Here is a 13085-nt window from a genome sequence, read left to right as displayed (position 1 = left end):
GAACTACAACTATAAAATGTAAGGAGCCCATCAGACAGACGCCCAACTCGCTGGCTTGCATCAGTCGCGCTGCAAGCAGCAGCGACATCCGCCATGCCAAACGTCATCGAGACCCGTCCCGAAAGACAGGCCATGTTCTCTGTTATACGAGCGGGCGCGAGTATCATCGAGTGGACTTGAAGGATGCGGCATGTGTAAACATGCGAGACTCGAGTTAGTTTCTATAGAATAGATCCTAGCTGAGTATGTTCTGAAGAAACAAAAATGGTCGAGGCAAGGTTTATATAGGCGAGAGTGGGCTGGTCCGTGCGCGGGATTTACTTGCTATATAGAGGTGAATATGAAGTTTGGAGGTGCGAGACGAACTGCCTAAAATGTAAGGCCCTGGCTGATGCGTCACAGGAACCGACAACTCTTCGTCGGTTTGTCCTTAACTATCGCATATCTTCATCGTAGCGTTTGAGCCCCCCGTCCGCTTTAATATCAGACCACTCAGAACTTGCGCTCAAGTTTGAATCATTTCTCCTACGCAAACGAAGGCGCGGCGCTTGGCAGACGTCACCTGGGCACATCACGGTACTCACGCGCCCATTGAACTTCTCCAACGCGTCGTCGGTCGTGTGCACGCGGTGATCAGGGGCATCCAGACGAGGACCCATGATGAAGCATCATGCATTAAAGGTGACACGAGTTATCATTGCGGCTCACGCTAGCTTTGCCAAGAGGATATCCGTTGCCAGAAAGTGGCCACCGATGTATTCTGGAAGCCGGGATGAGGAGGCCGATTAACGAAGACCAGCGAAAAGGTTACGGGGCCGCGGGGAAGAAGAACTCGTACAGCCACGCTTCTTTAAATAATATGGAGGCTACATTCTTCCGGAACCGTTCAGCACGGCTCGACTGCGTCCGGCTGCAAGAACTCAACCCAAGATCCATCGTCTCTGACAGCGATTCGAGGGTAGGTTTTCATTGGGGGCTGACTCGCTGTACGTTGACGCTTCAGTCGAGATGATATGCCAGAGGATGATTCCATGAATTCATCGCCACCCTGACTTTCGTTGTTTCTCTGATGAGAGTAACGTGGTTCATGAAGCTTCCGCTTCCGTTCTCGAAGCTCCGCATGGTGGGTCATGTTGCCAGATGCTTCGCACAAACCATCGACTGATAAACCTTTTGCTCCACCGATACTTCTCGTGCTAATAACAGCAACACCAGGCTGAGGCCTTATACTCTCTCAAGATGAAGCGTCCCCGTTTCTTGTGAACGCCCCCTCAATGTCTGTCGACAAAGGCGAGAACACTGGCTCTCTCGAAGAGGTCAAAGTCAAGGTATCCGTCCATAGCGTTGACGAGGCTGCGGAACATGAACAAGCTCGGAGGGCGAGGATTGAAAAGAGGCTTCTCAGGAAGATGGATCTCCGCTTACTGATGATGACGTTCATCTACATCTTGAACTACGTAGGGTTCCCGGTGCCCTGTCTCGAAATCTCACTCATCATCTTTGAAGATCGATAGGCAGAATACCAGGTATGCGTCTCGATATTCCCCCCGTTCGTAGTACTGAGAGAAAACCCAGTGCGGCACGCCTTCAAGGATTCGAACATGACCTTCACCTGGACGACAAGCAATACTCGACCGTACTGTCGGTTTACTTCCTCGGCTACATACTGATGCAGGTTCCTTCGTACGTATGCCACTTGGGCAAAGTTTTATACGCCCTTCCCACTCGTTCTAATGCGCTGGGGCAGGAATATGCTCCTGCATTGGTTCCAGCGGCCATCTGTATACCTTTCTTGTTGCATGATGCTGTGGGGAGTCGTGTCTACGCTAACTGGTGAGAATCAATGCACGTGGATATTCCCTGAAGTATATTGGCTGATAATCGTGGTCTGATAACCTCAGGTATCACTCGCAGGTAGGGTTTCGCTCAATGAATATGTTATCCTTCAACTCAAACTCGAGTTATCGACACAGCTATGCCAGCGCATCGCTTTGCCGCATCTTTGTCGGATTTGTCGAAGCAGCGTACCTTCCTGGGGTTGTGTACCTCATATCGCGATGGTACAGGCGAGATGAAGTAGCGCTCAGGACCACCATCGTTTACTGTGGCAGCATCGTTAGCAACGGCTGGGGAGCACTCATAGCCTCTGGTATTCTCGCGAAAATGGAGGGCGTCCTGGGTCACCCTGCGTGGAGGTGCGCCAGCCTAACACTCTGTAACCACTCTTCTTTCTCATGCAACTCGTAATACAGATGGCTCTTTTACATCGAAGGCAGCGTCACCGTCGTCGTCTCGTTCTGCGCCGCATTCATCATTCCGGACTACCCACACAACGACCGTTGGCTTACGCACGAAGAGCGCCAAGTCGCGCTTGTGCGACTGAAGGAAGACGTTGCAGGGGACGAGTTGACAGCCGTGGCCGATGCAGATATCACGCCTTTAGCCGGGCTGCGAATGGCTATGGCCGACTGGCGAGTGTGGCTGCTCGTTCTAGCGTGCTTCACACAGCTGCTGGCGCAGTCGTTCAACATCTTCTTTCCGACGCTAAGTGCGACGATGGGGTTCAACACCACGATTAGCCTGATGCTGTGCGCGCCGCCGTGGATGTTCACGACTGTGTTTGCGTTTTGGTATTGCAGGTCCGCCCAGTTATCTGATGTATCTTTGACCGTGGTTTAATCATGTCAATGGCTCGTTCTAGACATTCAGACAAGAAGCGGCGGCGTTTCGTCTACATTATGTGGTCCGAACTGGTCGGCATCATTGGCTTCATCATTGCTTCCTCCACCATGAACATCGCAGCCCGTTACACCGCACTGTGAGTACTCCACCCTTACTCGCTGACACGAACCATTCCGGACGAAACGAATAACATCGCCCGGATGTAGATTTCTCATGGCCCAGACCTACGCCGCGCTCATCGTCTTCTACGCGTGGATGATGAACAGCATTCCACGTCCTCCCGCCAAGCGCGCAGTCGCCTTCGCTCTCGTGACGTCGCTCTCGCAGCTCGGAAATGTAGCTGGGTCGTGAGTCTATCCCCACCTCCCACGAGTAGCCGATAGCTAAATTGTAGCTCTACTAGATACGTATGGAAGTCAAGCTGGGGTCCCAGCTATCGCTACTCGTATGCCATTGCCATCTCAGCGGCGGGAGCACATATCATCTTGTGCTACGTCCTACACCGTACATTGAAGGCGCAGAATCGTGCTATTGCTGCTGCAGAGCAGGATCTAGGAGGTACGAACACTGGTGTGCCCCATGGATTCCGATATCTGGAGTAAATGTCGGGTTTCTTTCTCTGTCCTTAAACTTTCATGTCAGCTCTGGTCGTACACTACGAAACACAATTATGCTCATGACATTTTCGCAAGAACTGTTCTGGATATCGCATTAGCGTACTAACGCACATAATCGCCCTTGATTGCACTACCGCTATTAATAGCTATAAGCCAATGACAAAGATACGCCCTCCGCTATTCAGGCTTAAACAAGCACGCCCGAATGAAGACGACGGATCAGATCGTCGAGTTTCATGGAGAACAAGGAACGATAGTAGAGTTCTCCAGCTGAGGTCCAGGTTAAACCACGTTCTGCACATACCCCGCCTCCGTCGGCGCCCTCGCTCGCCCTGGACCAGGGCGAACGAGTATTTTAGAGAACATACAATGTCGAAAGGCACCCGGCGGACGAAATGTTAAGGGCAAGGAACGGTGCACGAGAGCACAGCGACTATCCAGAGGTAATAACCGGCGATCCGCAGTTGCCTTATCGTTCTCGCGACTCGGAGCGGCAGAGCCAATGATTGAACTTCGAGGGGGGATTAGCGGAAGCGGATACTAATCTTACCAGCGGACCTGACTAATAATACCAACGGGACGCGGGGGAGATCGGATAACCACTGATAACCAGGAATGTCTATGTCAGTTCCGAGGTGAGGCCCGAGGGGTACAGGGCGGCGTCGGTAGTTTATTCGCATCCCGAGAGTTTGCTATCTCGAGGAACGCGAGTGTTGGGTAGTGGAGCGGGGAGAGAGCAGCGTAAGACCGCCGGAGTGATGTTGATGTCGTCTTCGGTGATAGGACACGTACGCGGGTAGGCGCAGGAGAATGGAATGCTAGATGCGGATGTACTAGGATAGCACTAGTTGTTCGCGTCCTTGAAGATGCTGTACCCACTCCGCCAGCAGTGTCTTAGAACGTGGATGGTGTCGTAACGCTGCCGTAACAAACGCATCCTCGGAGATGAGCTCTACCTTGATAATAGTGCAAGAATGCGAGGAAGTGGGGGTCTGTGCTCGTCTTTACCAACGCGTTCCAACGTGTCGATTAGTTTCCAGAGGCGGTTTGACGTCATCAGGATCTTCACAGTGTGGAGGAGGCACTCAAGCCGATGTGCACAAATCATTTGCGGCGTGCTTCTTGGTAGAACGTCCCAGTGACGCACTACGGAGCGTGCAGTGCTTCCACCAGTGTACGGCGCCTTACATTAGCGCTCAGGTGCCTTGAATCCTGCCGCAATCAAGTTCCTGAGCACTGCGTTAGCACCAGCGGAACTGCAGACTGAGATAGTCGCTTGTCAAGAGAAAGTGAAAGGCGTGACAAGAATTGACAAGAATAGCATCGGGTTTGTCTGCCGAAAGGTTGCGGCAACTCGGGCGCTTGTTGGGACTGCCAAGACATGACGCGACCTATCGGAAGTGTTTTTGATCGCGGATGTTTTAGCCAGCGAAGACGCATGGGTGAAGGTGCATGGTCCCTTGACCCCCACAGAACTCCACATAGAGGGCCTAATCTTATCGATAAGGCGCACAGCTTGCTGCGGAGGACGGCGGTGATTTGAGAGGGCACGTTTGTACCTGCTTCTTGGGATGGAGGAAAGGGGAGGGGAGGAGATCCTCCGTTGATAGGGTGAGCCCGGCCAAACGGCAGGCGTTTTGGCGGCGGAGTTGTTCATCGAGTGAAGATACACACGCGCGACGCATCCCAATTGGTCAGGGACGCAGCGCTTGAATTGTGGTTGCAAAACCTCCGCGATAGAGAGAGAATGGCGACACGTCCTTACTCAGGCGAATGGGTAAGTTTGTATTGTGTCATCCCGCTTGATGATCCGAAGCTAAACGGGCAGCAGTCTAGATCTAAGAGGTGTCGGCGTGCTGTCACAATATGGCCAAGTTCAGGACGGCACGCGTTGTGAAGGCTTCCATCATAAGAATTCACCGTGACTTGGTGAACCCCCCGAGAATGCGATAGAGGCGCACGCTGAGAAGGCTCTCAGATAGATACGAGGCACACGATGCTGCTGCGGTCAGTTATAAACGATGGGACAAGGTTACGAGAAGGCGTTTACGCTTGTACGGCTCCACACCTCGCGTTTCGGCTGACAGAGGCGCGTTGCAGCAACGGGAACTCGAGAAGGCAAACAAGAGGGCTGCAACTGTAACGGGTTCCACGGAGGACGACACCATCATTGCACCTCGTCACATCATACCAACAGGATCCCGACCAAGGCCCTCTGCCCAGTGTCACCTGCGACGGGAGCTCGAGAGTACCCTCTATTTTTCAACTTGACGGCCGAGACTCGGGAACGGAAGACCAGTACAGAGGACCCGTAAGTACGCACGCGCACAAGAGCACAAGGGGAGAAGGGATTTGGAAATAGAGAATGTATGTTGACGCACGTTCGTCTCTTTGCTGCACGCCAGGAAGTTCGAGTAGTCGGGGAAGCGGCACGGTAACGGCAGGACCGGGAGGGAACGGAGGGCTGGTTTGTCCCGTACCAAGGCACACATGGCATGGGTTTGTGCGGAAGCCGGTGAGGGCCCAGACGCTGCCTACACCACCGCCGTCGCCGTCATCCGCTCTGGCAGTGGGCGGTCGGGACTGCAGTCAACTGGGCCGGAGGAGCAGCCAACGCCGATCGTTTTGTGAGCTAATTCCGGAGGAGGGTGGCGGGGGTTCGGACTTGGCCGAAAGACTGCAGAATCAGGTCAACGGTCAAATCGATCTGTTGGGCTCTGAGCTTCTCAAGCGTCATCATAAATCCAAGGGACGCAGCACCATCCACATCCCCCGCGTTTCCTCTGCACCCCAACTTCTCTCCACTGTCACCACCTCACCAGTACACATAAATCAACCCCCGTCAGTCCATTTCTCTTTCTTATCTCCACACACTCGCTCATCATACACACCAAACAGTGCGATGGCAACCCTCGCTCCCTCCGGCGGCATCAACGCTCGCGTCCGTGGCAGCAGCCACATTGACTTCAAGACCGCCACTACCGGTGTCGCTGCCAAGTCCATGCGCAATGAGATCTCCCAGCTCGTAGCCACCGTCGAGGACCAGCAAACCAAGCGTGTGCGTTGCTTCCTCTTGTCGCGGCGTCGCGCCCCTCCATGTCCACAAAACTCATCATCGATTCTCGCAGGCCTTCGACACTGAGATGCAATCTTTCTTCTATCTCTTCACCCGTTATCTCTCTGAGCGCGCAAAGGCCGTCGATCTGTACGATATCCCTTTTATGACCCCAGCTCCTGCTCATTGTTTTCCCCAACGATAGTGACTGGGATCGCATCAAGTCCCCCGCCGAGGACCAGGTTGTCCCCTATGACACCATTCCTTCCCCAACGGACCATAGCAACCTCAACAAGCTTGCCGTCCTCAAAGTTAATGGTGGTCTCGGTACTTCCATGGGTACGTATCTGCGTTTTCCATATTGATCTCGCTGATTGAGCGGCCTTGAAACTCTTTATACCCCCCTGGATGCGATGACGTCGATGATCGCCTCTTGCACGCACAGGTATGACGGGCGCCAAGTCTGCACTAGAGGTCAAGGACGACATGACGTTCCTCGACCTCACCGTGCGCCAGATTGAGCACCTCAACACGACAAACCGCGTTGATGTCCCGCTTATCCTCATGACATCTTTCAACACCCACGAGGACACCCTCCGTATCATCAAGAAGTACGCCAACCAGCAGCTCCGCATCACCACCTTCAACCAGAGTCGCTACCCGCGTATCTACAAGGAGAGCCTCCTCCCGTGCCCCAAGCGCGCGGACGATGACAAGAAGCACTGGTACCCGCCCGGCCACGGTGATGTCTACAACGCCCTCCTCCATTCCGGTGTCCTCGACCAGCTCATCTCCGAGGGTAAGGAGTACCTCTTCGTGTCCAACTCGGACAACTTGGGCGCTGTGTAAGTTTTACATGCAAGATGTCAACTGTATCATACTCATGATTATATGCGCTCAAAGTGTCGACGAGAAGATCCTCCAGCACATGATCGACTCTCAGTCCGAGTTCATCATGGAAGTCACCGACAAGACCAAGGCCGACATCAAGGGTGGTACCCTCATCGACTACGAGGGCTCCGTCCGCCTCCTTGAAGTCGCTCAGGTCCCCTCGGAGCACGTCGAGGACTTCAAGTCTGTCCGCAAGTTCAAGATCTTTAACACCAACAACCTCTGGGTCAACCTGAAGGGTACGTAATATCACCGACATAAGTCCGAGATCTGTGCTAATCGCGCGCATACACAGCGCTCAAGCGCATCATGGAAACCGAGGGCATGGAGCTCGAGATCATCATCAACCCCAAAGTGACTGACGACGGTCAATCTGTTATCCAGCTCGAGACTGCCGCTGGTGCTGCGATCAAGCACTTCCGCAACGGACACGGCGTCAACGTGCCCCGATCGCGCTTCCTGCCCGTCAAGTCGTGCTCGGACCTGCTGCTCATCAAATCGGACATCTACTCGCTGCAGCACGGCCAGCTCCACCTCAACGAGAGCCGCATGTTCGAGACGACGCCGGTCATCAAACTTGGCGACCACTTTAAGAAGATCCAGCAGTTCCAGAAGCGGTTCAAGAAGATCCCCAAAATTATCGAGCTCGACCATCTCACGGTCACGGGTGATGTGTACTTCGGGCGGAACGTCACGCTGCGCGGGACGGTCATCGTCGTCGCCAACGAGGGTCAGCGGATCGACATTCCTGACGGGTGTATACTTGAGAACAGGCTGCTCTCTGGTAACCTCAACATGATCGTGCGTGTTTCCCTTGCTTCCCTGTTCGATCAGTCTTGCTCATGCATATATACAGGAGCTCTAAACGCCCTATTGACCTCTTAACCATCTGCGCTCTTCCATCTTGGTTTCGGCTCGTTCTTTCTTTATCTTCCATATATTCGTTTGTTTGTTTCCCCTCCGATACCCATTTCCCGCTTTTTTTCTTGTACATAACTAACAGATGCCGCCGTGATCGTAACGTACAAAAACTGGACCATGTCCAAATACTACTAAGCGGGCGACGTATGGGGTGGCGTTGTTCTGCAGAAGTACCTAGAAATGCATGTTTTGCGGCACCCCCTATATATATTTTGGTTGTTTTGACGATCATCGATTTAATGAGGGGACTGTGTTGAAATCGGAAGTCCGGCGATACCAGCCGGGCTGCGATCGCGGCTCGTGCAGCGCCAGACTTCGGGAATCAACGATATGCTGGACAATGAGGGTGCCAGTGTGGTTTCATCTCAACGTGGAAATTGGAGTGAAATTGAGTGTATGGAGGTTTGCGTGGCTTCGCGGGTCCCGACTGAAACGCCGAATCAGTCCAAAACATGCTGACATTCTCATATCTCAACTCCGAGTCTCAAGGCTATTTCTGCATTTACCACTACAGCCAAAGGCCACTTTTTGGGTCCCGAAGCTCAGCTGGAATAGCCCCCATTTTTGGATTCATGTCCGCAGACGCCCAGGAATTTTGGGGTCAGTGAACCCGTTCCGAACCTTCTTTGTACCCTCCGATTCAAAACTAGACATACATATTCTCCAGGAATAGGCATATCTGAGTCGCCGACCGAAGCCCACGCGACTAGAAAATGCCAACTATCCCGCAATCAGACATGAATGTTTCCGAAAATGAGACTATCCAATGGCTGTTCGAGCTCATCTTCGGGTATGAAGAACTCCGCTGTGTAAGAGCATCGTGCACATGTCAAGTACCTGTTAACTTAACTTTGATTTCGACGTCGGGAGCTGCCCGAAGTGACCGAGATTGAGTGACGTCTTAATGCGCATTCAGAGGCGACGATCGGCTGGGTGTTCGCGGCAAGCAAGTACTGCTAGATCTCCTCCAACTCGGCCTTCCGGTGCAAGTCATCCATACTCACTGACATATGCTGTCTGTCTGTCCATGTCTTCGGACTTACGGCTCCTTCCCTCGAGTGGACTCGTGCCAACGGCTTCGTGATCGCGTCGGAGTCGCCACAGCGCCACTAGTCATGGAGGTTTTTTCTTCTTCTTGTTCTCTCTCTAGGCGAGTCGGAATAAAAATGGGTGCCTGTCTCTGCATGCCGGGTCTTCTAGCTTCCACTTGGACCAACAGCTCGTCTCAGTTCTTGGAACATCCACCGTCACCTACCGTTACGATAGTTAATCCGGCCAGGAGATGCTGATGCGCCGCTCCACGCCACACCGAGGACTTGGAGATATAGCCATATGGGGTGGCGGCGCGACATTGCCTTCCGGGATGATCCACTTCCGTGTCGTCGAGTACGGGGTGCACGTGCTTTGATCGAGGTGGAAATGGACGTGCTGGTCACTGCTAGGCCTCCATCTTGGAGACCGGGCGGACGTGGCGGAACCGGGATGGCGTCTCGCGTGCGCGAGAACGTGGTTTGATTGCAATATTACATAATGACGAGAGCGCAGATGATCGGATGCGTCCGGACTCATCCCGTCCACTTCAAGCCTCAAACTGACAGCCTCACCACGCCTCTGACTTTGTTTGGCTACTTGGTACATCATTGCATGGCTCTAGTGGAACTTTTCAAGTCGATCGGTTCTACTGACGTGACGTTGCCAACAGCCATTCCAGTCAGGCCTGCTCTCGCATGCACTAGGATCACGTATGCGACCTCGCACTTTTTCGCGCTGTTTCCCAAGTTAGTTTGGCTCCCTATGTTATAAACCGTCCGACATTCCATTACAGATCTCCCCTTTCCGTTTTTGTTCTGTTCTCTTTTGGACGACCCCCTCACCGTCACATCTCGGCTGTACGTATGGCGCAAGAGGGTGCTTGTTTCCTCGCCGTTCCAAACGAAGCGCGCATATGTGCCCAATGTCTTCTTGATGGATTGTAAGTGCTAACCGCATTCACCGTAACTCTCTAACCGATATCCCTGTGGCGTCCGGTCGATTACACGTTCGGTGTCCTGGTGACATCAACTCTGTTTACACTCTGTTATGCGTTGTGGGTGCCATCTCCGCTCCCCACCGATGTCCATGTTCCTGTGCACCTTAGGAAGGATTAGCTCTCAAGTTCCAGGACAGCGACCTGTCGGAGAAAAAACATTTACCTGTGTCACTGTCGGCACGAGCGCTCTATGCTCCGAACGCCACGAATGCGCCGCCGCCGTTCAGCCCTATCATAAAAGACGAGGCTGATTGTCATATCCATCGGACAGGCATCTCAGAATACAAAACTGCAATGGATCCAGCCAGATACGACGATTTCTTCACGCGGCTGTCATCAAAGGAGACGTCGTGGACGCCTGCTCAGGAATCGGTATGTTCGTTCCTCTTTATAGTCTCGAGTTCATACCACTGATGGTGTCGCCGACTTGACAGCTTTTGCTGGAGCCGTTCCAGTACATCTCCTCTAATCCCGGAAAAGAGGTCCGAAGCCAGCTCATCGAGGCTTTCAATCAGTGGCTCAGAGTGCCGGAATACAAGCTGAACGTGATCAAGCGCGTTGTGGGACTTCTACACAATGCTAGCCTTTTGTATGTGCATGCGACAAGCTTGTTGGTGTGATCGTCAATTTCAAAATATACAGGATCGACGATATCGAGGATGACTCCCAGCTTCGTAGGGGTATGCCTGGTTTGTCCATCCTATTGCCTAGAACCTTCTCTGTTATCTGACGGTGAATATCATACGATCTAGTCGCCCACAAGATCTACGGGGTGCCTCAAACCATCAACACCGCCAACTACGTTTATTTCCTTGCGTATCAGGAGCTCTCCGTGCTGCGTCCTCCCGTTCGCAGTCATCTCCTTACGAGTGCTCGATCTCTGGAGATCGACTATGAAGCAGACCCCTACGAGTATACGAGAAGCACTCTGAAGGGCACTAGCCCGTTCGTGGATCATTTCATACCTGATTATGATCTGGATCTTGTCGTCAATGGTGAGCGCCAGGCGTTGACCATGTGCTCAGAGCACTGATGCATCGTCGTTTGTGAAGCGGAGCTTATGTCTCTTCATCGGGGGCAGGGCCTGGATATCCTCTGGCGAGACACACTCCGCTGCCCTGAAGAGGACGAGTACATTGACATGGTCAAGGATAGTACGTGTACCTGCTATTCGGTAAACGCGAGTCAGCTCATCGTCGCATGTAGAGACGGGAGGTCTGCTTCGTATCGCGATCAAGCTGATGATGGCATGCGCGACTTCCAATTGCTCAGTGTAGGTCATCACATCCACACCATAAGTTGCGCGTAATTGACAGCCCATCTAGCAACTTCGTTCCCCTGGTCGACCTGCTGGGCATCTTCTTCCAGATTCGGGACGACTACATGAATCTGCAGAGTAACCAGTACTCGGAGAACAAGGGCTTCGCAGAGGACCTCTCAGAGGGAAAGTTTTCATTCCCGATAGTCCACGGTATACGGACAAAACCGAGCAACAGGCAAATCCTTAGTACGCAAACACTGTTCCAGCGAACATGATCATGGTCCATTGGCGCTGACCAAAGATACAGACATACTGCAGAAGCGACCCAAGTCCGCCACGCTCAAGCACCATGTCATCACGTATCTGCAAGACACCACCAATTCCTTCGACTATACGCTCGCGGTAATGCAGAAACTCGAGGACCAGGCGAGGGCGGAGATCGCCAAACTGGGCGGAAACGAGATGCTGGAGACGATAATAGACAAGTTACACGTTGACCACCCAGGAGATCGGGAAGAATGAAGGATGAAGCGGGGTAATGGATGCGCGATGATCATGATGAACAAACGGACTAGTTGAACGTGTAGGATTGTACTGATACGCCAAGAGAACGTTGCCGTGATATGTTAAGACCGCTGGCGCTGAGAAATGCGCCGCCACGGTGGTGGCCAGGTTAGCTGTCTTCGGATGATGATGGCTGGTCCTCTTCCGATTCGTCCCCCGAGCCGTCGTCCGAAGCATTTTCGAAGAAATCGTCCTCTGCGACCTCCTCCACCGCCTTCCTCGTCGCCGAAGGAGTGTTTTGCACGTGCTCCACGCGCCGATCCTTTGCAGCGGATCTTTGAAGTTTTGAAGCCTTGTTCGTGGAGTCGTCATTGCGAAGGTCGACTTCTGGTTCTGCGCTCAGCTCCCCCGACTCCATTCTCGCCTTCATCTGCGACCGTATCTCGGACCGTTCGAGTTCGTTTTCGTCGTTGGTTGGTGGCGGTGGATCATCAGATGTTGAATTCCGCGTTTCGGGAGGGAATAAAGAGATGTATTTTTTCATCTTAGGGAAGTGCTACGCGCACATTGTAAGCATGAGCGCGTGAGAGCTAGAGACTATGCCGGAGACGCACCAGTATGTAGTTCAGATCCACGCGTAGACTCGATAGCCCCTTCTCCAGCTTCTTTTTCTCCTTCCCCTTCTCTCCGGCGGCTTCTATGCTGCGCTTGGTCTGGTTTATCTTGCGAAGCACCTTTTGACGTTCTGGAGGATTCGGATCAACAAGGCGACTTCACAATGTCAGACGATCATTACGAACCAAAGAATTTGACCTTGTGATACTTCAACGCGAAAGCGCGTTCTTTGCGCGTGGTCTCCGCCTGGGCCAAGTCGTTTTCGAGAGACTTGAGTCGGCGCTCGGTCTCTATCCGGACATCAGCGGCAATAGTGTCCTATGCTAGCTGAGTAGGGGGTCCAGAAGAGCTGAGACTGCAGTACCTTGGCAAGTAGCCGGCGCGTTTGACGGAGAGCGGACTTGATCTTCTGGACGCCGGGAAGCGCATCCGAGTCTGCGCTATGTTTGGGGTGTGGGCTATGTTTCCGAGGAGTTTGAGTTGTAGAGTTAGATTTGTGACCTTGATGGT

General features: G+C 53.0%; 3 protein-coding genes across 3 annotated transcripts; all 3 read left to right on the top strand.

Annotated features, from left to right (window-relative positions):
- Positions 1-1048: 1048 nt before the first annotated feature.
- On the top strand, positions 1049-3284 carry CONPUDRAFT_125292 (sugar transporter; the record flags this gene model as incomplete). Its single annotated transcript, XM_007771253.1, has 11 exons — positions 1049-1123; positions 1207-1457; positions 1507-1526; positions 1576-1683; positions 1748-1833; positions 1902-1914; positions 1974-2195; positions 2253-2639; positions 2702-2818; positions 2889-3029; positions 3086-3284. Exons 2-11 carry the CDS (start codon positions 1275-1277, stop codon positions 3282-3284), a joined length of 1476 nt encoding a protein of 491 aa, XP_007769443.1. The 5' UTR covers positions 1049-1123; positions 1207-1274.
- A 2798-nt stretch (positions 3285-6082) lies between these two features.
- CONPUDRAFT_82719 (UTP-glucose-1-phosphate uridylyltransferase) lies at positions 6083-8331 on the top strand. The gene is made up of 8 exons (XM_007771252.1): positions 6083-6140; positions 6198-6357; positions 6428-6504; positions 6560-6693; positions 6800-7199; positions 7258-7484; positions 7541-8046; positions 8102-8331. The coding sequence occupies exons 2-8, from the start codon at positions 6202-6204 to the stop codon at positions 8108-8110; spliced, it is 1509 nt and encodes a 502-aa protein (XP_007769442.1). The 5' UTR covers positions 6083-6140; positions 6198-6201; the 3' UTR covers positions 8111-8331.
- A 1463-nt stretch (positions 8332-9794) lies between these two features.
- Positions 9795-13019, top strand: CONPUDRAFT_166009 (farnesyltranstransferase). Its single transcript, XM_007771251.1, has 13 exons — positions 9795-9944; positions 9992-10138; positions 10304-10567; positions 10630-10784; positions 10838-10884; positions 10948-11190; positions 11248-11349; positions 11402-11468; positions 11521-11702; positions 11764-12516; positions 12575-12705; positions 12761-12893; positions 12940-13019. The coding sequence occupies exons 3-10, from the start codon at positions 10490-10492 to the stop codon at positions 11976-11978; spliced, it is 1089 nt and encodes a 362-aa protein (XP_007769441.1). The 5' UTR covers positions 9795-9944; positions 9992-10138; positions 10304-10489; the 3' UTR covers positions 11979-12516; positions 12575-12705; positions 12761-12893; positions 12940-13019.
- The last annotated feature ends 66 nt before the right edge of the window (positions 13020-13085 follow it).

The sequence above is a fragment of the Coniophora puteana genome (assembly GCF_000271625.1).
Source record: "Coniophora puteana RWD-64-598 SS2 unplaced genomic scaffold CONPUscaffold_7, whole genome shotgun sequence".
In the NCBI taxonomy this organism is placed as follows: Eukaryota; Fungi; Basidiomycota; class Agaricomycetes; order Boletales; family Coniophoraceae; genus Coniophora; species Coniophora puteana.
This window is presented reverse-complemented; position numbering and strand designations above follow the sequence as displayed.

What these genes read in the sequence shown, in the direction of transcription:
- CONPUDRAFT_82719 (XM_007771252.1), top strand. Translation starts at nt 6,202, where the DNA reads ATGGCAACCCTCGCTCCCTCCGGCGGCATCAACGCTCGCGTCCGTGGC. An exon ending in AGGACCAGCAAACCAAGCGT is followed by an intron (nt 6,358 to 6,427) that starts GTGCGTTGCTTC and finishes CGATTCTCGCAG; the next exon opens with GCCTTCGACACTGAGATGCA. An exon ending in CCTCTGGGTCAACCTGAAGG is followed by an intron (nt 7,485 to 7,540) that starts GTACGTAATATC and finishes GCGCATACACAG; the next exon opens with CGCTCAAGCGCATCATGGAA.
- CONPUDRAFT_166009 (XM_007771251.1), top strand. Translation starts at nt 10,490, where the DNA reads ATGGATCCAGCCAGATACGACGATTTCTTCACGCGGCTGTCATCAAAG. An exon ending in GGACGCCTGCTCAGGAATCG is followed by an intron (nt 10,568 to 10,629) that starts GTATGTTCGTTC and finishes CCGACTTGACAG; the next exon opens with CTTTTGCTGGAGCCGTTCCA. An exon ending in GCTTCGTAGGGGTATGCCTG is followed by an intron (nt 10,885 to 10,947) that starts GTTTGTCCATCC and finishes CATACGATCTAG; the next exon opens with TCGCCCACAAGATCTACGGG.